General features: G+C 42.2%; 2 protein-coding genes and 1 long non-coding RNA gene across 6 annotated transcripts; 1 reads left to right on the top strand and 2 right to left on the bottom strand.

Moving 5' to 3' along the window:
• Positions 1 to 188: 188 nt before the first annotated feature.
• Positions 189 to 3,988, bottom strand: rab5if (RAB5 interacting factor). Its single transcript, XM_034087046.2, has 4 exons — positions 3,684 to 3,988; positions 2,653 to 2,756; positions 2,401 to 2,530; positions 189 to 1,674 (listed from the first exon to the last, which is right to left on the bottom strand). The coding sequence occupies exons 1-4, from the start codon at positions 3,789 to 3,791 to the stop codon at positions 1,633 to 1,635; spliced, it is 384 nt and encodes a 127-aa protein (XP_033942937.1). The 5' UTR covers positions 3,792 to 3,988; the 3' UTR covers positions 189 to 1,632.
• A 721-nt stretch (positions 3,989 to 4,709) lies between these two features.
• On the bottom strand, positions 4,710 to 7,880 carry LOC117449395 (uncharacterized). The gene is made up of 3 exons (XR_004552481.2): positions 7,716 to 7,880; positions 7,195 to 7,410; positions 4,710 to 5,642 (listed from the first exon to the last, which is right to left on the bottom strand). It is a non-coding gene; the product is annotated as an uncharacterized lncRNA (long non-coding RNA).
• On the top strand, positions 7,286 to 20,031 carry zhx3b (zinc fingers and homeoboxes 3b). 4 transcript variants are annotated; one of them, XR_004552476.2, is made up of 8 exons: positions 7,404 to 7,632; positions 13,667 to 14,549; positions 14,647 to 14,751; positions 14,836 to 16,296; positions 16,441 to 17,169; positions 17,895 to 18,171; positions 18,917 to 19,082; positions 19,196 to 20,031. XR_004552476.2 is itself a non-coding variant. In XM_034086991.2 (8 exons), exons 3-8 carry the CDS (start codon positions 13,818 to 13,820, stop codon positions 18,925 to 18,927), a joined length of 3,315 nt encoding a protein of 1,104 aa, XP_033942882.1. In that variant the 5' UTR covers positions 7,404 to 7,632; positions 9,826 to 10,008; positions 13,667 to 13,817; the 3' UTR covers positions 18,928 to 20,031. The 4 variants fall into 4 exon arrangements, 3 of the variants coding, with proteins under 3 accessions (XP_071059880.1, XP_033942882.1, XP_033942881.1); XM_034086991.2 differs by adding an exon at positions 9,826 to 10,008 and having other exon boundaries at positions 18,917 to 20,031; XM_071203779.1 differs by lacking the exon at positions 7,404 to 7,632 and adding an exon at positions 7,286 to 7,374 and having other exon boundaries at positions 18,917 to 20,031.
• The last annotated feature ends 1,554 nt before the right edge of the window (positions 20,032 to 21,585 follow it).

Genomic DNA, 21,585 nt, shown 5'->3' with positions numbered 1-21,585 from the left:
TTGCGTTCACAATACATACAAAAAACTACATGGGTCACGAAATATACCTGGGCGGCCCACCCAAGTAAAGTCTGTGTGGGAAACCCTGAATTCTGCTGCCAGAAATGGATTTCCAAAATGTATCAAAACTGAAATAATCTTACACACTAAAATAGCTTCTGGATTAAAAATAAAACACAAAAACCATGTCTTTGAAAATGGAGGCCAAATAAAGCCCATGTTTAATGATTCCCAAAAGATTTGATCAGAAAATACAATCCTTTCAAACACCAGCTGCGTATATCTAATATGACATTATAATTTTAATAACTTTGCAAGAACTGCTTTAAAAGTTCTTCACTATAAAATACTGAGAAATATGTTACATTAAACAAGATATAACATACGTACAAATAAATCTGTTTAATACAAGGTGGATTTGACAAAACGGACATTGTACAGAATTTACAAACAAATTTAAATTAATTTCAAAAACAACAGGTAAGACTTTGATCTGGAAGCTACAAGTGAGAATAATCAAATTTAAATTAGGTCTACCCTCCTAAGTAATGCCATTAATAAATGACATCTAGATATAAGAACAGTTAGTCATGGAAGTGCACAGACTCGTTTTAAGCTTAAATCATCTGTGAACATGTGCATCTGAAAAGGGCATGCATGTTTCCTCTTTGCCTTGAGGAAATCATTTGTATGGACAGATTGCTTGGATAGTGTTTAGTTCCTGTCCTTAGCAACAGCATATTGATACTACTGGCAGATCCCGCCATCGGGATTGAATATCAGCCGATGTGTATTTTACGAGCAGGCATTTGGTTTTGATGTTAAAATTAGCACGAGTGAGATATCAGCTGTGTGGTTGCCTAAGAACTTTCACATTTGTTGGACACCAGACCTTTAAGACGAAATGACTATTGACAGATTTTAATCAAAAATGCTACGTTTATATCGAGTGAGCAAAAAAAGAAAAAGACAAAACATAAAGTTTGGAGTGAAATTTAAGAGATGGTATTTAACAGTAAAAACCACAAGAACAATTCATTACTGGTAGTTACATCCGGTATGATGTGTTTTGTCCCTACATTTAAAAAAAAAAAAAAAAAAAAGGTAACAATTCACACTTATGGATTGACTGATCCTTAATAAATATGACAACAGTTTGTTGTCAGCAACTGGGATGAAACACATGCTGCTTATATAGTCTAAAATGTCCGTTCATGTCTTCTAAAGCAGACGAAAGGTCCTGTAGAAAACCAACCAAGGGATTTCTATTCTGATTCACATCAAGGCAATCTTCCATCGCACATTGAATTGCAACCAATCTCAGCTGACCTTTTCGGTAGTGTTTTGAAAGAGATGATGACATTAAAATGAAGAAGGAAATATAAACATGTGGGAAGTGTGATAAAGGCTGCCTTAAAAGGAACCCCTGAATTAGACAGATGTACATTTTGTTGTTCATCACAGTGTTCTTGCAGGATCCTGTTAATCAAACAAGGATTCCCATGATGCACTGCACACTGAAAAAGTCATATTGTATGGAGGAGCATTGAGACCCCTCAAGCTGTGGGGTTCCTCTTTCTTGGCAATTTACTTCAACAGAAATGTTCATATTTAGTGTCTTATGGATCCCTGTCATTCAAAATGTAGTGCTGTGTAAAAGATTATCCACACCACCTGGTAAAGGAAAAAGAAAAAGAAATTAAAGATACAAATGATCAAATTAAACTTAAGATTGATGCAGGTCATAGTGGTTAGCAGCACAGTATACTCAATTACAAGCAGACTAATAATAACTGGTTAAGGACAAATACACTGACTGAGCACAACTCCTACAAAAACAAGAATTTTGTGTTCCAAATAATGTTATTTTTTATCGATACAATTTGTTTTAAGCTTACTTTAATTGTAGATCCCCTTTTCTAGCATTATCATACATTTTTACAATTTATTATTAAAACTGTGAATACACACTGTTGTTAAGGGGACTATTGATATGAGTTTTATTCTCACATATTTTCTTAGTGGTGTTCTAAGCACAGATTAAGTAAACCACAGAGTGTTAAGCATCACTAAATTAAACTTTTTATTATTTCAAATCATACATTTGAGAATGTCCGGATACAAATATCCGGTCTTTGATTTGATGACGAATTTGAAACCAGAATACGCGATTTTATTTAATTATAAAAGGAGAATAACCAAAAGCATAAGATGCCATGCACATGTTAGCCATCTCCACCCTATATAGCGGTGTTCAAATGCTATGCAGCTGAATATGACGTAAAACATGAGTTAACCGTAATTATATAGTATATTTGCCTTTAGCCCATATTTTGAACCTCTTATTCTAAAGAAATCTGAAAAGCCAACAAGTCTTTCAATACATATTAGCATACTCACCATAAAGAGAGCAAAAGATGTCATGAAGCCTTCTTTGGTGAGTTCCCACGTGCCACCATACTCCTCCTCATCAACCTGCTGAAAGCTGCTGAAGTATACGTACAGGATGCCAGCGTTGATGATGCAGAATCTAACGAAACAAACACATAAACATGTTAACTTTTCTGTGTTTTCTTTGGTTCAATGAGATATGAATCAACTACAATGCTCAGTTAAATATATATTTTAAGACAGTCTGTCCAGCACACTTACATGGCTATTGCCAGAAATCCTTTCAACGGTGCGACTCCCCATATCACACCAAGGATTATTGCAATAATTTGCCGTAGCCAGTAAATCACATCTAAAAACTCATCCTGTAAAAGAAAAGAGAGAAACTTCATTTAGAGAACAAAATACTTGAATGAAAAGATAGTAATGCATTATTATCCCCTTCATTTAATTTGTTTATGTTTTCTATTTAGGGGATGTATTACAAGGGGGGGGGGGGGGGGGGGGGGGTGCGGGTGTGTGCGCGAGATGGTTCTTTCCACAGAAAAAAAAGACTGAGAAACTGTTTATAACACAATGCATAATCTATTGTTTTGACTAAAATAGCTTGATGCATCACTAATCTTTTGTCAAAGCCTGTTTCTCTTATAATAAGTGTCGCCCATTGGCTTAGGGCTCCACTAAGGTTATCTGAGGTTATGGTTGGGTGACTATACGATGATTTGCTAGGGTTTGACTTAAGGTTGGGTTTAGGTAACATTTAGGGAGACAAACACTGACACAAAAAACTTGTGATTGTGAATATTAATCGTGTAATTGATGAGCCAATAAACCGAAATGTAACTTAAGGCAATTTAAGTTAGCAAGAGCTGCAGCTGCTTAAATTAAGTGTGTATAATTACATGTAGTGTTGGATGCAACACTAGACTATTTTAAAGCAAATTACTCAGTGAGAGGACGTATTGAGAAATGTAAAAGGCATTTTAGTAATTTGATCCCTTCAAATCCAACGTATATAAAGTAATACATCTCAGCGTTTTATACATATATTCGACTTCAAGACCAGTAGTTTTGTTATGAACAAATCTATTAAGAAAATTAACGTCAGGCCTAGCATTCTTTTTTTCTCCAAATGACAAGTAACCCAGGCAAACCACATAATCCTTAGCATGCTGGCTAACTCCAGATAGCCGTCTTTATGAACACCGGACAACAAATCAGGTGAATTGATAACTTTATGGCAACAAATCGCGACAACATAACAACTGAGCTACATTTTAAAGCTGTCTGACCTTCTCCTCCCATACAGCAGTACTGTTGAAGACTTTGCTCCATGTGGGCTGCTTTACACCCCCATTCTGCAGATGACTTTCTTCTTTCCGCTTTAAATTGGTCGTCATTCTTTTCTGTTTCCTTCAGCTGTAGACGTCAAAAGGTTAGAATCCAAATCCGAGGACCCTTCAGGCTAGATAAAAGTCTCTAGCGCAGACTAGGGGAAGAAAGTACTGAAATATTAGAAGGTATTAAGGCAACGTACGCTACGCTGATCTGACAAATTTCAGTCTGGAACCGAAAAAGGGCATCTGAGCATGCGCAAGGCAGTTTGACCCCGGCCTACAACAGCCAATGAGCGAGTGCGACGTTTCTGCAACGCTCGTGGCAGAAAGTGCTTAAAATCTGCAGCGACAGCTAGTGGTCAAGATGTGTAATGCAACTCAGAACTGTCAAAGCAGGTTGTGGTAATACTTTTGGGTTACCCCTCATGAGTGTTTTTGTAATTTATTAAACCTATGTACTCATTCAAACAACTTTTGGACTTACATTGGCTATTGGACTTACTGCATGTTCTTAGTTAGACCGTCTATTACTGTAACACAAATCTGTTAATAACTCTTTGCAAAATATCATTGTAATACTGTTATCTAGCATACATATTACACTTATTTTCATTTTATAAATACTTCAGCTACTTACTTATCTACCTGAATGTGTACTTATGTAAAGTTTAATAAATATGAATATTGAAATATTATGTGCATGCCTTTTATCCAATTTTGTTTAATTTTTTTCGTCTCTATTTATACTTTGCTGTAACAATGTAAATGTTCCCTCTGTGGGATGATTCTGATTCTACATTATCTCATTAACCTGGGTGTCTCATATTGTTTTGGGTTGTATCTCAGATGTGATTTTACATAGAAATGAAATGTCAGAAGTGTCATTAACAGTAAAGTTGATCACTTTTTATCAGAAAACATGACATTCACAAAGGCCAAAGTTGTTTTTCAGACATTCAAGTATTTAAAATCAGTCTTTAATTTAATTTCATCTCTCCTTAAAAACATTGTGACACCATTGCCAAGGGATTTAAGTAGTTTACTATATTGCTTACTTTATTGTTAATAAAGAAAGCAATAGTAAACGTATAGGTTAATTAATTAGTATGTAAGGCATTTTTACATTACATCATCCGATATATGATGAAAGAAACATAAACTGTGCACGGAGTATTTTGTATATATTATTGTAAGTCACATTTGAATAAATGAATAAAATAATATGTAAAGAACATATAATTCAAACCAATTGTGCTAAATCAAGATATGATGCACTGATAATCAAAGAGGCAAAGAAAACACAAAAAGTACGTATACATTTCAGAAGCTGGGCGCAAAATCTTTTGAGCATTTATGTCTTTTTATTAAACAAATTAATTTTCGATTGAGAAATTGTTGAATTGAATAATCAATGCAGCTATGTACATATCTCAAATTGATTATATCAGAAGGGGTTTCAAGTCAATTGGCTACAACTCAAACTATATATTCAGTTTTTTCAGAGAACATTGAAGTAAACATCAACCACAGGTGAACAACTACAACGTAAAGCAAAATGATTAACAAACCAAGAGTTACCTAAATATATATTTATAATACACATTTTTAAAGGAGGACAAAATAAAGGTAATAAACACATTTTGATTGTAAGAAAATACAAGATAACGATTTCTGAAATCAAATTTCCCCTAAAAAGTAGCAGTTTTTCAACATTTACATAGGTGCATGTTTTATTTAAACAAAGCAACATCTGAAATAATGAAAAAACATTTTTACCCTTAAGTGACACTCGCTTGCTCTTCTTTCAGTCATTCTCTCTACTGTCCAGCAGAGGGTTCCCTTCATGAAGGTGAGCTTCACTGCAGTTGGTGAAAGCCTTATCTAGCCCCTGTACATCCTCTCCAGATCATCACTCTGATTTGAGATAAGCATGATTGTTATACTACCTAATAAACTGGTGTGAATGGAGACATTTGGCTAATCCAATAAAGCTTTGTCCAACCATAGCCTTGTTCCTTAAACCAGTCGGACAAATACATCATGAAAATTGACACTTGAGTGATAAGATTTGATTGAAGTAGGAAATGCCCCTGGGAATAGTATTTAAAACACAGATAATTAGAATACATTATATTAGGATGGAAACAAATGTTCAGTTGCCTGTTATAAAATATCAATGTTCTCTTACTCCCAAATGTATTCTGATGATATTTGAATATATTTCTCATGAATTTATCTGTATTGATGACAGATGTAATATGCTAAAATCAGTGTAGTTATGAAAACATTTGTAATCATGCACATACGAGAACCATTTGGGGAATTTCAGTTTCTCTTTTGAGTCTTCAAATTGACCCACTGCATCTTTACTAAATGAGTCATTGAGGAAGATGTGTGGGATGTGTGATGAACATCTTAATTTGTGTCTCATTGCATGGCTGCATAATAAACACAGCTTAATGGTAAATCAATAACACTTTTATATGATAAGTGAAAAGCTTTTTCTGTTGAATTGTAAAATTCCTTTGAGAAGCAGTGGAAAGAAACCATGTGCTCTTACTAACTGAATAGCAATACATCTACATATCCTACTTGTAGAAGAGCCATGGTCTTGTACAATCTCCAACTACCTTTTATGTCTATGCAGACAGTAAATATTTTGAATGAGGTTCAAATTCCAGCAAACCTAGCAGAAGACAAGTTTATTGTGAAAACTTGATTTGACTGTATACACCCAGTTGCTAGTTTGTTAGGTGTTTTTTCAAGATGTACTTCAACAGATTACTTGTAATCTTAATTTAAGTAATTGATCAATTTGTTCTCTACTAATTCAGAGGTGAATTGTGTACTTTTACTCCACTATAGTTATTTAATCCCTTTAGTTACTTTACAGATTTGGATTAATGATGTGAAATATAATCAACACATACATAAGACTTTAGTTACACCTGGAGTACATTCACAAGCTATACCCTGCAGCATACAAAGTAATTAAAACTGCACCTTTACCAGCTTTGATAACACTTTATGCATCAATAATTATAATCGAAACCTATAATATATAGTATTCTAAAATGGACCAATCTGCATCATGAGTACTTTTACTTTTGGTATTTTAAGTATATTTTTGATGCTTTTACTTGAATAACATTTTGAATGCAGGACTTTTACTTAACAGAGTATCCCTACATTCTGGTACTTATACTTTTACACAAGATCTAAGTACTTCTCCCACCTCTAGAAATGTATTGGAGACAAAACAACAAGGCTCATTGCCTTACATACTGAACATACGGATGAGCAGTCATTTATATGTTATTGTTTTGCAATCGTTCGATAGTAGTTCTTTAGTATAGTTTAGGTGTGATGAATGAACTTTTGACACAATGTAGCCTTCTATCTCTTTAAGAGGGGTCACCTGGAAGAGAGGGACAGGTGTGAGTTGCTGTAACACATGACGTCTCACCTAGACAGGAGAATCTTTTGTTGCTTACTAAAACTTGACCAGGACCCCCACGTATTGTTGGGTCAAAGTCAGGACGGGATGTCTGACTCACTTCTGCTGCTCTCTGCACCGCGGAGCTCGAGCTCTCACGCCAACTCCACCGTCAGTGACGTCTGAGTCACGTGTGCGTCTCTTCCCTCGGTACGTCCGTCGTATTTTCCTCCCCTCCACTGCCTGCTTTAACACAGAGAGCCACTCGAAATAAACAAGCGTTGTAGGGACCAGCCTGGCTCCAGTGTCACGTTTATCACCAGCCTATGGACAGAGGGGGCTTACACCTCTAAGTTGCCATCAGTGAAGCCCAAGCCTCCCGTCAGTTTCTGCCTCCACTGAGCCCATATCATTGTAAACTTTTTTTTTTAATCCTGCGCTGCATACACTGAGCTCCGACAAAGCGAGGTGAGTGTGGTTTTATAATACACATTTACACAAGTGTTTCACCTTTCCCAAAACTTGTGCGGGCTATAATAGTGCAGCCTTACCTTTGCGGGCTGCGCTTTGGCTCAGCTGCATGTCGCCTGCTTAAAATGGCGACAGCGGGGGGAGAGAGAGTAGTTTTTTGGGCTGGGGGCTTGCCTTTTCCTCCACTCTGAATTGGTTGCAATGTTTAAAACCTATAACGCAGACAAGCCTATTAAGTTGGGGCTCACTCCGCCTAACTTGAGCGGAAGATGAACACGCATCATTTTCGTAAATGTTTGACGCCGCTGCGCTCTGGGACTAGCGTTACAGTACAGACACTCTGTGCCATTTAACATAATACCGCTATTTCCTCATCTTTTTAAAACATGTATTGTTTATATAAGGAGCTATTATATGTTGTCGCTTTACATTAAATTCATACATTTAATATATTCAGCTTAAACTCCCTATTTTCAGTCTGTGCCATAAATGAAGTTAGAAATCATTTAGACAATCAGTTATGACTTTTTTCAGAGTTTATTTTGGACAATTGTGCAACTGATTAACTATGATTTACCCACGACCTTAAGGTCCTGATTATAAAACCTATATTTTTGTTGTTTTTGTCATATAAAAGTGTAATGTTCACAGATTGGTTTAATCAAGGATACACACTTTTCATAAAGCTTCATAACTTAATGCTTTTATGTTGCCTACTAGTCTGAAGTTGTTGTCTTGGATTTCTATCATGTCAGTGTTGTCATGAGTGTGTGACTCCAGGGATTAGAGCAAAGCTTTCCCAGACAGCTCGTTTGTGTCTGATGTCCACGTGAGTCCCCAGCATAGACAGGCAGCTTAATCCACCTATATATTTATCTCTCACAGTGGTACATCTCTCAGTATACAAGAGGTCAGCTCCTATACTATTGCTGATTAAATAATCAATGTGGCTATGTAGGTTTGTTGTTGTTGTTGTCAATAGGTACAAAAGTCAGTTATTTTTGTTGTTAATATTATTGTTATTATTATGCCCCTTCTTGCTGTGGTGATGCTTGAGCTCAATGGCTGTACATTTCAATCTGAAAAGTCTCACCCCCCCCTCCCCTCTTTCTCCCATTCTATCCCTCAGTTTAGGAAAGGTTGAGCTGCTTTCTATGAAAGGATGAATCATAAGAACATTTACGTAAACTGTATTTTGGCCTTGTACTTCTGTTCATCGTGAGAATGATTTTCTGTGTTTTCAAGTTTCCTTTTTACACATCTAACAACATCTTAAAAGGAAATGAGTTATTTTGTGTGTGTGTGTGATAGTCATTCAGTAATCAGTGAGTTTATTCCTCTCTCTGTGTTGACCCACAATTTACTTCCAGATCTCTACCAAGTTTGACAACAACAAATATTGTCAGATGTGACTCTAGAGCCTTTTCTCAATCTTTGTGGGGTAGCAGTGTGATCCACTCACATGTCCGGACACAGCGAGCGGTTTGGGTCAGCAGCAGCAGCAGCAGCCTCTTGCTCTGCTTGGCTGGTTAACAGCTTGGGATGTCAGCCATTTTAGGTTGGACAGCACAGAGCATGGTGCTCCGCCATTTCTGTCTCCCTCCCCTCTCAGCAACCCAGTTTAAAGCCTGCACTGGCAGTGGCCACAGTATTGCAGCCGTTTGCAACCCACACAGCCATCCGCTCCCTGACCTGAGAGCAGCCCAAGTGGGACTCAGTAGCAGATGGAATGACACCGTAGGACACAGTCATTGAGGTTTCCTTACCGTTGCCACTATTGTATTGGCGATGAAATGGTAGTGGTAATAAGTTCAGACCCACAAAACGTGTAAGCGTTGAGGGTTGTGAGCGTGTATCAGCGTCAGCAGATTCACAAGTGTGTGAAAACCCTAGAGTTTATTGACAAGAGGAGTCATATTGGAGCCATGTCTTTTTAAGGTGGGAGTATAATCAGTAGCTGTCAAGATATTTCTGTTTTGGGAGAGAAGAAAACATGGCGAAGGATTTCTCTTTTGGTACATAGTAGAAAAAGCAACGGTTTAGGAACATAGACTAGTATATGGTAAAAGGCTTTGGTGAAGACTTTATAATTAGCCTGGGGGCTCACCCTTGGGGATAGAGGTGGTCCCTCAGTCGTCTCTGAAAGAGATTCCAGCCCTGTTTATGTATCCATGCCTCTGTTGCCTACAGTGAATACAGAAGCCCTGCATGCCTCAGGCCGTTGAGGCCAAACACGGGAGCCACAGAGAGCCAGGGCAGTATGTCTGGAGGGGGACTTAGAGTTAAACAGGAAGAGACGCCATCAGCTCTGGCCAATAGCATGCCCAGGCGACGGCGACCACACCTAGCTGGGAGACATCAACACCGCCTGAGGTAGGCACTGAAATAGGAGCAAGGCAGGGACTCGCCAAATACCACTCACAGGGGTGTGTGGAACAAACAAGTTGGGGACTGACTGGATGCATAAGAGATGTGTGTGTGCGCCAAGGTTTGAGTAACCATGTCTGTGTGTGTTTACTCACATGCATGTGCTTTACAGAAAGGAGCTGGTGGGAGAGAGAGGGGGTAGGAGGTGGTTGCCATAGGGACAGTAACACACCAGTGGCGCTGCCGACCTGTCTCCCTGGGCCAAACTTGCTAAGAGAGGGAGGAGAAGAAGAAACCGAGGGAGGGAGGGAGGGAGGGAGTTAAGGGGTGCAGAGACTGTTGGAGAGGGAGAGGGAGGGGGGAGTGAGGGTGAAGAGACAGGGGAAGAGGGAGAAAAAAAGACAAATGTGGAAGCAAGAGCAAACAAGGAAAAGACTGCCTGTGTTGTACACCATAGAGCATTTGTTACACATGTAAACATATCAACATTACACCTGTATTCTCAGATAGGTGAGGAGTTAGCTTACTGCTACGCCAAGCATCCGAGCTGTAGGATTTCTAGAGTGTGTTATCATTTGCCTGTACTCGAAGGACACAGCCCGGGCCTAGACGAGAGTCAGTAAGTCAAGAACATGGCCTTTATGTGTCACCGGGAGATCTGACTCTCACATGCAGAAAAAATGGCAGCCTCACTACCTCGGTAAACAAGCCTCACACACAGGCATGCAGGCAGCCACCCCCGCACGCCACATACACACACAGACGTGAGCACACTTGCTCAACTCGCCCACCCCCACCTCCCCTTCTCTCCACTCTCAATCTCACAGGAAACCCACACATGCAAATGCTGACACGCATAACAGACACAAACCCACCATCACCACATGGTCAGTCAATCTATGTGTAGCTTTCAAATTAAAGTTTCTGGCCGATGTGCTCATACCCGTGAGTCAACAGTGCTCTGTCTGAGCCCGGCATTGCGGAGACATGAGCTGCACATGTCGACTTGCCGATAATAGCTCGGCCTGCATTGTGCATTGTTTCTGTCCTCACCTGTGTGAGGCCTCTGGGTCTGCGCTGGTAACTCGCCTTGCAAAGACTCAAGCTTTATCTGCAAATGTGGTCACAGTGTTTTAATTTGTCTCACATGCCATCAGTGTGAGATGCAAGATCTGTTGCGATCGTAGCGCTGTCTTTCGGTGTAACCGCTTGTTGGCTTTTACATGATTTATTTTTGATAATTTGTGATACCTTATGTGTTTGTCTTTAGTTTGAGTAATTGGTGAGCATGATACACTGAGACGCATGAGTGTGCACATACAGACACTCAAACTGAACTTCAGGTTGTGTCCACTGGCTGAAGAGCTCGGGTTGGAACATTCCAGTCGGTGCAGCGAGGAGGGAGGGAGGGAGGGAGGGAGGGAGGAGGGAAGGACTGTGATTGTAGTTTGGAGCAAGAAGGGGGCGTTGAAGATCGGGGGTTAGCAGGGCGGGGTGGTGTTGGCTGGTTGGAGGGGGGTATCAGGGAGGAGAAATTCCTCACTGAAACACCTCAGTGCTTCCTCCACGACAGTTAACACCCCTCCTTCCCTTGCCTCCTCACCCCCAAACTGTCTGCCCATCCCCCACCGTCCTCTCCTCTCGCTTGCCCCCCCCCCCACACCCAATCGAACCACGTGATGGATGGCTGAGACTGCCCCCCCATAAGCCTTTGTGTTGGTCATGTGACCAGCCTGCCTTGGCAGAGCGGTGCCCCCTGATGCAGAACTGAATGGCAGGGCAGTAGGAGGGGTGCACAACAGCCCGAGCTGAGGGCAGTTACTCTCTCTGAGGCATGCTCGGGGGGACAAGGGGGCATCACGTTCCCCCCACAGTAGCAAACTTATTTTGCCTCTTTACCCCTCACTCTCAGATGCATTACGTCAAACTAAGATACATATAACAAATAGCACGGTAAGTGTGTGAAAGGGCATCCGTCACACCCCAGGCCTGTGACGGTTAACTGGGCTCTGAGTTAATGTACCATGACCTTTATGTAAAGCTGTGTGTGTGTGTGTGTGTGTGTGTGTGTGTGTGTGTGTGTGTGTGTGTGTGTGTGTGTGTGTGTGTGTGTGTGTGTGTGTGTGTGTGTGTGTGTGTGTGTGTGTGTGTGTGTGTGTGTGTGTGTGTGTGTGTGTGTGTGTGTGTGTGTGTGTGTGTGTGTGTGTGTGTGTGTGTGTGTGTGTGTGTGTGTGTGTGTGTGTGTGTGTGTGTGTGTGTGTGTGTGTGTGTGTGTGTGTGTGTGTGTGTGTGTGTGTGTGTGTGTGTGTGTGTGTGTGTGTGTGTGTGAAAAAGAAAGAGTGCCTTTGCCACTGAATTAGTTACATTTGATTGGTGGTTTGGTTAATTGTATGATGACAACTTGTAGTGTGCTGCTCACCTGAAAGGGACATAGTGGTGCTGCAGCATTATTGTGCATCAAGAGGTTATGCTAAATCTGAAACAAGTCCCTCTCAAGTTTAACATTTTTTGTATAGGACTGCTCTATTTTGAAAGAGCATGATTATTTTAGATTTGGCGGCCTACCAGAAAAGCTGCATTTGGTTTGGATTTGTTGGTGAAGGGAGGGGCTGGACTTTGAAAGGTTTTAGGGTTTTCCTGTTAAACGTCTTTTAGCTGCTGAACTTTTGTGAGCTTTTGCTGCTCTTTGCGTGAGGTGTCATGTCGGTGAAGAGTGATTGGGAGAGTAATTGCCCTAGAGCTGTCCTCCAATTCTGCATCACTACCTCTCTGTCAGAGGGAGGGGAACACTCCTCCACAGGAAGCTTCGCCATTTTGTAAGGGGGACAAAGGATTTAGGGGTGATGTGAACATTTTGAAGATTCACATTCACACTTACGCAGGCCTACGGTTTCAATCTGCACTGTCTGTGCTAGTGTTGGACGAGAACGCCATTTTCCTGAGGAACATCTGTTGATCTACCCACTAACACAATTATCAAGTAGACTCTATCTTAAGCAACTCATTCACAAGTGAGAATTTCTGTGGAAATCTTCATAAAAAGTATTCACTGAAGCTACAGAGGCTTTAGATAAAAAAAAAAATACAGAATGTGCTCTCTCTGTGGGGGTGTGTCTGAACGAGGGGAAGTGCGGCAGAGTTGTGTGGGGGAGGGGAAAGGAGGGTAGGACAGGAGCTCTCCTAAAAAGCCTTTAGTGAAGGAGCAGACTGAGGTGGGTTGAATGCCCTCATAAAAGAGATAGCCTTGAGTTTCATGGGAGTTGAGGACAAGACTAGATTTTATTTAAAGATCTTCAAGCAACACTCTAGTTTTTAAAAGGCTTCGGGCTGAATCTTAACACCAATGCTTATTATGACCTGTTTTGTTGATATTTTACCTGGAAAAATCCAGCCATGGGTGATTTTCTTCCAGCTGAGAAATCTGGGTTGTACTGAGTGGCGTAAGATATCCCATCTAATTTATTCTCTTTGCAATCTGTTCTCCCTCTCACGACTCTTCCGTCATTTGTACTTGAAACATTTTATGCCACAATCCAAAACTTAGAGGTACTTTATTGATCCCAAATTTGGAAATTTCTAAAATGTCCCAATTTGAGATCAATAAATTACCTCTTATCTTAAAACTTGACTTGTTCTAAAACGTGTTACTCTCTTTCATTTCCAGGTTCCCTCTTTGAAGTTGCAGTGAGAACTACAAGTGGACCTATGGAAATGTCCCGCTGTCCTCCTTCCCCCATGCATGGTCTATAGTCAGCCCATAATCTCACTCACACCCTGTTCCCAGCCATTTGAAGAACCCACCCTGTGGTCGCACCATGGCCAGCAAGAGGAAGACCACTATCCCCTGTATGATCCCCAGCAAGATCATACGCTCAACAGATGAGGTTGACCGGGACTCTCCGGATTTTTACTGTCAATCCAGGTTTTCTGGTGGTGGCAGACATAGCTCTCCCGACCCAGGAGAGTCTTTCAGACCAGAGGCGGGGGACGCCATCAAAGACAGTGCTGGCACTTACACCTGTAAGCCTTGTAACTTTGAAACCCATGACCTTAACTTGTTCTTGGATCATGTGTACTCTGGGCACCCAGACTTTCGTGCGGACCCCAGCTTTTTTTGTGTAAGCTGCAGGGTCTCAGCGCCCAAGTTTGAGGGGCTGGCCCTGCATAATGCCAGGATTCACCCTTGCACATTGAACACAACTCTGCAGCTGAGGAAGAAGGACAGGAGGGTTGTGGTGGAGCAGAATCTGCTAACTGGGGCAGAAACAGGGAAAGAAAGCGAGATCTCCATCACCAAAACCCCGATGATTAGGATGCTGAAGGGCAAATCAGAGTCTAAACGGATAGTGGTGTCTCACCCTATCTCTGATGAGCCTTCCTCAGACTCCTCTCCTAGAGAGACTGAGAGAAAAGATCCTCCTGCAGTCACAGTCACCCATGTTTCCACCATCGTCCACAATGGGACCACAAAAGTCACTCTGCCTTCAGCAATCCAGATAGTCAACGGCTCTGGAGCTTTACCAATGCTCAAGACTCCCATCACACAGGTAGGTGGTCATTAGGCTGTTTTGGAAAACTTGGTTTATAATTGACTTATATTAGATATGAAAAACATTTAATACATTTTAAATATTTTCCCTACAGGTGGTCTCAATGGTTCAAAACAGAAACTTTCATCAATCTGCACCAATCACAGTCTCCTCAAATATTTCCTCGGCTTCGCATTCAACCTCCAAAAATCTCCCCAAGGTAACTTTTTTAATGAATTTTTTGTGTCCCAGTGTAATGAGATTAATAAGAGATTGAATAATGCGATAATCTTTCTCCTCCCAGGTGATGATTCCTTTGAGCAGCATCCCTACCTACAGTGCCTCCATGGACTCCTCTTCCTTCTTGAAGACCTCCTTCAGTAAGTTTCCTTACCCCACAAAGGCGGAGCTCTGCTACCTGACAGTGGTCACAAAGTTCCCAGAAGAGCAGATCAAGATCTGGTTCACGGCCCAGAGACTCAAACAAGGCATCAGCTGGTCTCCTGAGGAGATAGAGGAGGCCAGGAGGAAGATGTTCAACACCATCATACAGACTGCACCTGCCAGCTCGCAGAACCACATCCATAGTCACCAAACCTCGACCCATCACACATTCACAGTCCTGCCTGCCTCGCTGGGGGCGACAGGGATCCCTCACTTCCTGCAGGGCTCTCTTCTCAGCCAAGGAGGGGTTATCATGGCAAATGGTATCCAGGTTAGCAGCACTCCGTTGGCCCTGGCTGTCACACCGAAGCCCCAGGCAGCAGCCCGCCCCATGCAGGCCCGTCCCGCTGCCGCCCTGGTGGCAGACAAAGGCGTCAGCATGGTGGTGGGGACGGGGGGCAGCAGTAGCACTGGGAGCAACATAATTAGCAGCAGTAATAGTAGTAGGAGTGGGAGAGGGGGCACAAGCAGTATTATTACTAGCAGTCAGGCTTGTGTCATCAACCTTAGTTTAGGGGGCAGTAATGCTAGGGTTAGCAGTGTCAATGGTAAACAAAGCAGTGCAAACTACAATAATAAGAGCAATAGTAATGTCACCAGCTATGTAAATGCTAAGAACACTGATTTCAGTAAAGCAAACAAGACCAACGTTGTGAAGAGTGACAACAAAGGGTCCACAGAAAGCAGCAGAGAGGGACAGAAGAGCAAAGATGCCAACGATAGCAGCATCAAAAATGACACGCATGATGTCGAAACCACCACCAGCAACTCTCCAGCCATCAAAATGGAAGAGGCGTCTTCCCCCATCTCAAAGTCTCCCTCCCCCTCACCTGCATCTCGGATGTCTGTGAACGCGTTCCTGGACCCCAGCTTCTATAAGGGCAAAAAGTCTCAGGAGCAGCTCAACCACCTGAAGGACAGTTTTCTGGTCTGCCAGTTTCCCGACCAGGAGGAGGTTGACCGGCTCATCGCTCTGACCGGGCTCACAGTACGAGAAGTCCGCAAGTGGTTCAGTGACCGGCGCTACCACTTCCGCAACCTCAAAGGGTCCCGCTCCAGCACAGGGGCGCAGAGTAAGGCGGGGGCAGCAGGGAGCGCTTCAGGTATGGCAGGGGGCGGAGCTGCTGGCGGTGCCCAACCTGTGGATCTGTCTGAGAGCAGCAGCAACTCCGAATCAAAAACTCCCCAGCACAGCTCGGCCCCCCTGAGCCCGACTGCATCACAGACTCCAACCTCTCCCACCACACCTTCCCGTCGACTCCCCAGAGCTCCTTCTCCAGATTTCACAGCTATCCGCTACAAGGAGAGAGAACCTCATCAGGTGAGTGTTATTGCATACAGTTTTAAAACGATGAAATGCCTTTAGATAAGTGCCTAAAGAAACATCTTAAATTGTGCCGATTATCCTTCTTGCTAAATCTACTCAGTCCTTTTTTGACGTTTTCCATTCCTGTCTTATGTTTAGTTGAAAGCTCTGGAGGCCAGTTTTTTCCAGGAGTCAGACCCGACAGGAGAGGAAGTGGACAGATTGCGATCTGAGACAAAGATGACCAGGAGGGAGATCCATGGCTGGTTCGCTGACAGGAGGAAGAGGCTGGCAGCCGAGAAAAAGAAAGAGGATGCTGAGCGGGTGCTGAGAGAGGAGGAGGGGGAGATGGAAGCTGATGGGGAGGAGAGACAGAAAGAGGAAGGCTCAGGAGAACTGAAAGTGAACCCTATTAAAATCAACCTGAAGATGCTAAAGGTGACGGAGGCCAACAGCAAAGCAGAGGGTGAAGGGTTGGATAGCCCGCTGCACTCCAGTAACACACCTGCATCCTCCCCAGGCCTCACTCCAGCCACCACCCCCAAACCATCCCAACCCTCCACCCCAACACACAAACCATCCAACTCCCCCAAACCCACAGCCCTACGAGGTAAGAAGAACGCGGAGCAGCTGCAACAGCTCAAACAAGTGTACGCTCGTACCCAGTGGCCCAGCGCCACGCAGTACGATGACCTGATCTGCAGCTCCGGACTGCCCCGACCAGAGGTGGTGCGCTGGTTTGGAGACTGCCGTTATGTGCAGAAGAACGGCCAGCTGAAGTGGCTGGAGGCTTACCAGACCATGGCTCTGGAAGAGGACCTCCAGAAGGAGAACATAGAGATCCTGCAGGCCCACCGCGACACCTACAGCAGCCTGGAGGAGTCACAGGTAAGGAGACAACAAATAGTGTTAAAGGTGGGGTATGTCATTTATTTCAGAAACACTTTTTGTTATATTCCATGGAATGCTCTTAACATCCCGATAGCAATGAATACATTAAATGCTTTGACAATAAATACATAAAAAAAGTCATCTGTGGAAGCCGTAGTACTGTAAAAAGCACAACCAATCATTTTAGCCGGCCTGGCTAAAGTAACTGGATGGCCTACCTGCCTGTCAGCCTTCCATCTGTGCACAAGCTTATCTCGTGCCCTCATTGGTCATGTGCGCGTTCGTGTGTGTTGGAGGAGGGGCTCTGTAAGGAAGCCTGAAGGAAGTGGCAGATTTTCTCCGGTTGTGTACTTTCAAATTCTAGCGCACTCGAGCTGGTTTCTCCAAAATTACATACCCCACCTTTAACACATTTAGAACGGAGGAGCAATTCAATTTTTTTATGGGATTTGATTTTCACAATTATTTATTTTCTGAAATAAAGCAAATCATTCCTACTTAATGTGAGTTATAAACAAATAAGAGAACTTTTGATTATAAGCAACGTTTTTATGAATGCCTCATTATGCTTTTGGACACAGGTTTTTAGCATTTACTGTCAACCTGTAATTGTCACTTGTGATAACGGTGGCTGCTCTTAAGCTATGACAAGCTTTAATTAGGTTTTAATTAAAAAAATGTATCCTCCCTGTCCTTTAACACAGATTATTCTTTGTGCACAGTTGCAGGAACTAGCTCAGGCTAGTGGTTTAACAGCAGACTTGGTACGACACTGGTTCTCTACCACAGCGTCTTTGCCTCTGTTGGAACAGACGGCTGCTGCTCAGGAGACAGAACCCAAAGCAGTCGCAGCAGACGCTGAGCCACGAACAACAGGATCCTCCCCCCCGGAGCCGCAGCCAGGAGGAGGGACGGAGGAGAAAATGGAGCAGTCGGTGTGTGGTGTCGCAACAGAAGCAGAGGAGGCCAACACTGACGAGACTGTGAATCCCACTAAAGGTAGTCTTCGTTTCACGAGCAATCTTTAGTGTGTTACATACAGTCATAAAATCCTTGCAAGTCAACAAGCAGAGTATAACACATTTTTTCTTTCTAGATGAATCTATTAAATGCAAAAAGTCGTTTTTTTACAAATGGCATTCAAAAGTGCAAGCCAACCTTTCAAAAATCTTTACATATTTAATTTGCTATCAAATGTGACAAAGGAAGCAACAAACCGAACTGGAGTATTTAACAAATTTGCTTAACTGAAACGATTATTGGAAAAGCTGCAGATTATTTATTTTTCGATGGACCATCTGTGATTAATCGACCGATTACTGAAATATTTATTCAGACACCATGGAGACTTGATATCCACTCGACAAGCGTTCTCTATTCATTACCACTCTGACTATCTTTTCTACATTTCCAACCTTTTCTCCCAAAAACATACTATGGGTTACTATTTAGGCTTTGTTACGAGTTAATACAAAATTAGGTTGTCCAATTGTGATGGGAGAAAGTGATAGAGCTAGGGAGACACTGGTTATATGATCTATGAATCACAACATGGATAATTGTCTAAGGTGAAACAGGAAAAAACACAATGTTCATAATGATGTGTACCGAGGTGTGCTGTGACAGGCATGTGGTGCCTGCCACCAGTACACTGTGTATAAATAAAGAACATTTATTCTTGTCCTCTGGAGCATGTTGTCAGGGCGATGGATTTCTAATTTCTTTTTGTTTTTTGTTACTACAGGAACAGATTGAAGTGGCTCTTTTTTTCTGAGGATGGAGTTCACAACGCAGGTGGTCTTTGTGTCGGTAGTCTGAGGATAAGACGGCAGATGTGCTTGTAACGGGATCACTGGAGGGAAATGGACCCTGAAGCCATCCCCACCCATCCCTCTCTCACACCCCTAGAGGTAGGCATGACATCCCCCACCACATGAGATGGACACTAAATCCACTAACCCCCCTCTTATCCACCCACTCCCTGCCCTCCTCCTGCTGTTGAATCCACCCCTCCGCTACACAGACCTTCTCCAGAACCCTCCCGTCCGCCATTTTCTCCTCAGAAGGAAGTCCCAGTAGAGACTGAAGTGCAGGAGAGGAAGGAGGGGCCCGAATATTTTCTACTGTTTTTGTTCCGCCTGCCTGCTGTGACGGGAGAAAGGAAGGGGTGGTTTTGGAGGGAGCAAAGGGAGAAAGTGGCGGGACCTCAGCAGATGTTGATTAGGAGCATGGGGTGGGATTTTGGACAGTCATCGACCAAATCAACACTCGGACAAGGATCGAAAGAGTGTTAACAGCCTGTTCATAGTTTGTTTTGGGGTACGAAATACTGCACAGCTCTTAGCCACAGGGTGCTTGCCTTTTAAAGGCCTTAAAGTAGATCAAATGACCTTTTCCATTGTGCCATCTTCATACTCCCCTTTTCCAACAACCTGCACTCATACACTTTGTCTTCATGCTTGCAGCTTACTTTAAATGTGCTAGCAAGGCTGTTCATAGTGTAAATGTGGAACTCAGCATTGATCATTTCAACTTTGTCTTTTTTAGATATTTTTGTTTTTACTTTTCATATCTAGGACATTTAAATTGTCCAGTTTAGTGAAAATAAAATGTTTTGAATTCCGTTATCCTAAGAAGGCAAGCACCCTGTTTAAACAAAATGCGACACGTAGACTATATGGAATCTGGATTGTGCTGTAGCATCGAGTGCATCTTTGTCACTCACCTGTACATACATTTGTTTTTATGGGGCTCTCCTATGAAATAAAAATGTACTGTAAAATAACTGAACTTTCCACACTTAGGCTTGATGTATACTTTTTACAGATGTCATTTGCAGAATAAACAGAATGTAATAAATATGTGACTTCAAGACGCTTCCTAATGGTGTACAATAATGGGATGGGGGAGGGGGGGGGGAAGTTATGCCTGGTCATGACTATAAACAATAATGCTTTAGTTATGAGGGAGCCAACAAAAAGCCTCTTGTTTAAGTTTGCTACTAACAATAATTTACATTTGATATACAGATCTGTCTTGATAACTTAGTATATGAAACATGGCCTGAGGGTTTAATACATTGAGGAATTGTAACAAGTCTGGCTCCTTGACCTCCCCATCTCCTTCACCCATCATTGGCTGTGCTCGTTAATTATAGCACAAAATGCCGACTAGAACAACAAATAGCGACACCTTCCAAAATCTCAAGGTGACAACTTTAAAACTGCTTGATTTGTCTGAACCCACAAGAAAATAACGTCCTTACAATCAAGGACCATGCACAAAAAAAACGTAATGATCGTTTCTTCTAATCATCTCAGGCAGCTGTTTACACACTTCCAGAGGTGCAGTATCTGAGGTTGATAATTCTCAGTGATGCAATTGAACATTTAACTTGAGAAAAAAAAATGCAATGAAAATAAGACACCGGCATAAAGTAGTAAGTATTTTATTTACTTTTCAGGATTTAATATGTTTCATATGAAAGGCAAAATTAAAATTAATACTTTCCCTCTCCATAGTTTAGGCACATTACAGAAAGGCGATAGTAAATGAGACTGTCGGTAACAAAACACATAATTGGAGCAAAGAAAAAGTGAAAACAAATTAGGCTAATGGGCCCTGCACACCCACAGAGATGCTCTTAGTTAGTCTGGTTGATCTAGACCATTTTACAGGTTGAGAGTTCACGATGTCCCGCCATAACCGGTACGACAAACTGAGCAGCAGTCGCTCGCTCACAGTGCTGACAGGAGGCCGATCAGAGAGAGTAAGGGAGAGCGGCTGCGTGGGCGTAGCGTGGCTGTGCACGAGGTGAATGATGTGGCTGTGATGATGTGTACACAGACATGAGCAGATGGCAATAAGAGCAATGCAGCATTGGAGGGAGAGCTCTCCATAAAGACAACGGAAAGAAAAAAACCACTAATATGGGGTAGCCTTGGAATCAATATGAGGCTGCAAACACAAGATGCTAAAAGAATGTAGTTGAGACTTAAGTATTTACTCCTGTCCCTGCTTTAACCTTAGCATAAATCATACCCTATGGCTTAGGTGTGTCTCAGTGGTCAAACACTGACTGAGAATACTGAGTTTACATCATATAGTCATCACATAAAAGCAGAGGAAACACTGTTTCTGATACGAACCTGGAAAGATAACACCGTTGGTTATATATGCGTCTTCCGCCAGCCACAGAAACACAGCTACTGCTAAATCTGAAGCTTACACTCTGCTCCACCCAAAGAGACTCACTCCACAAACGAAGGACATGAAAAACCCTGCACTTTTAAAACACGCCAACATTTTGTTCAGGAGAAGTTTGAATTAGCAAGTTAGACAAATATTTATGAGTCGAAGCTAGAAAGGGAATTTAAAGTTGGGAACGAATTGCAACATGTAGCATTTTACATT

Source organism: Pseudochaenichthys georgianus, chromosome 7, assembly GCF_902827115.2.
Source record: "Pseudochaenichthys georgianus chromosome 7, fPseGeo1.2, whole genome shotgun sequence".
Lineage (NCBI taxonomy): Eukaryota > Metazoa > Chordata > Actinopteri > Perciformes > Channichthyidae > Pseudochaenichthys > Pseudochaenichthys georgianus.
Note: the sequence above shows the minus strand (reverse complement) of the source record. Positions and strands in the feature narration are given on the sequence as shown.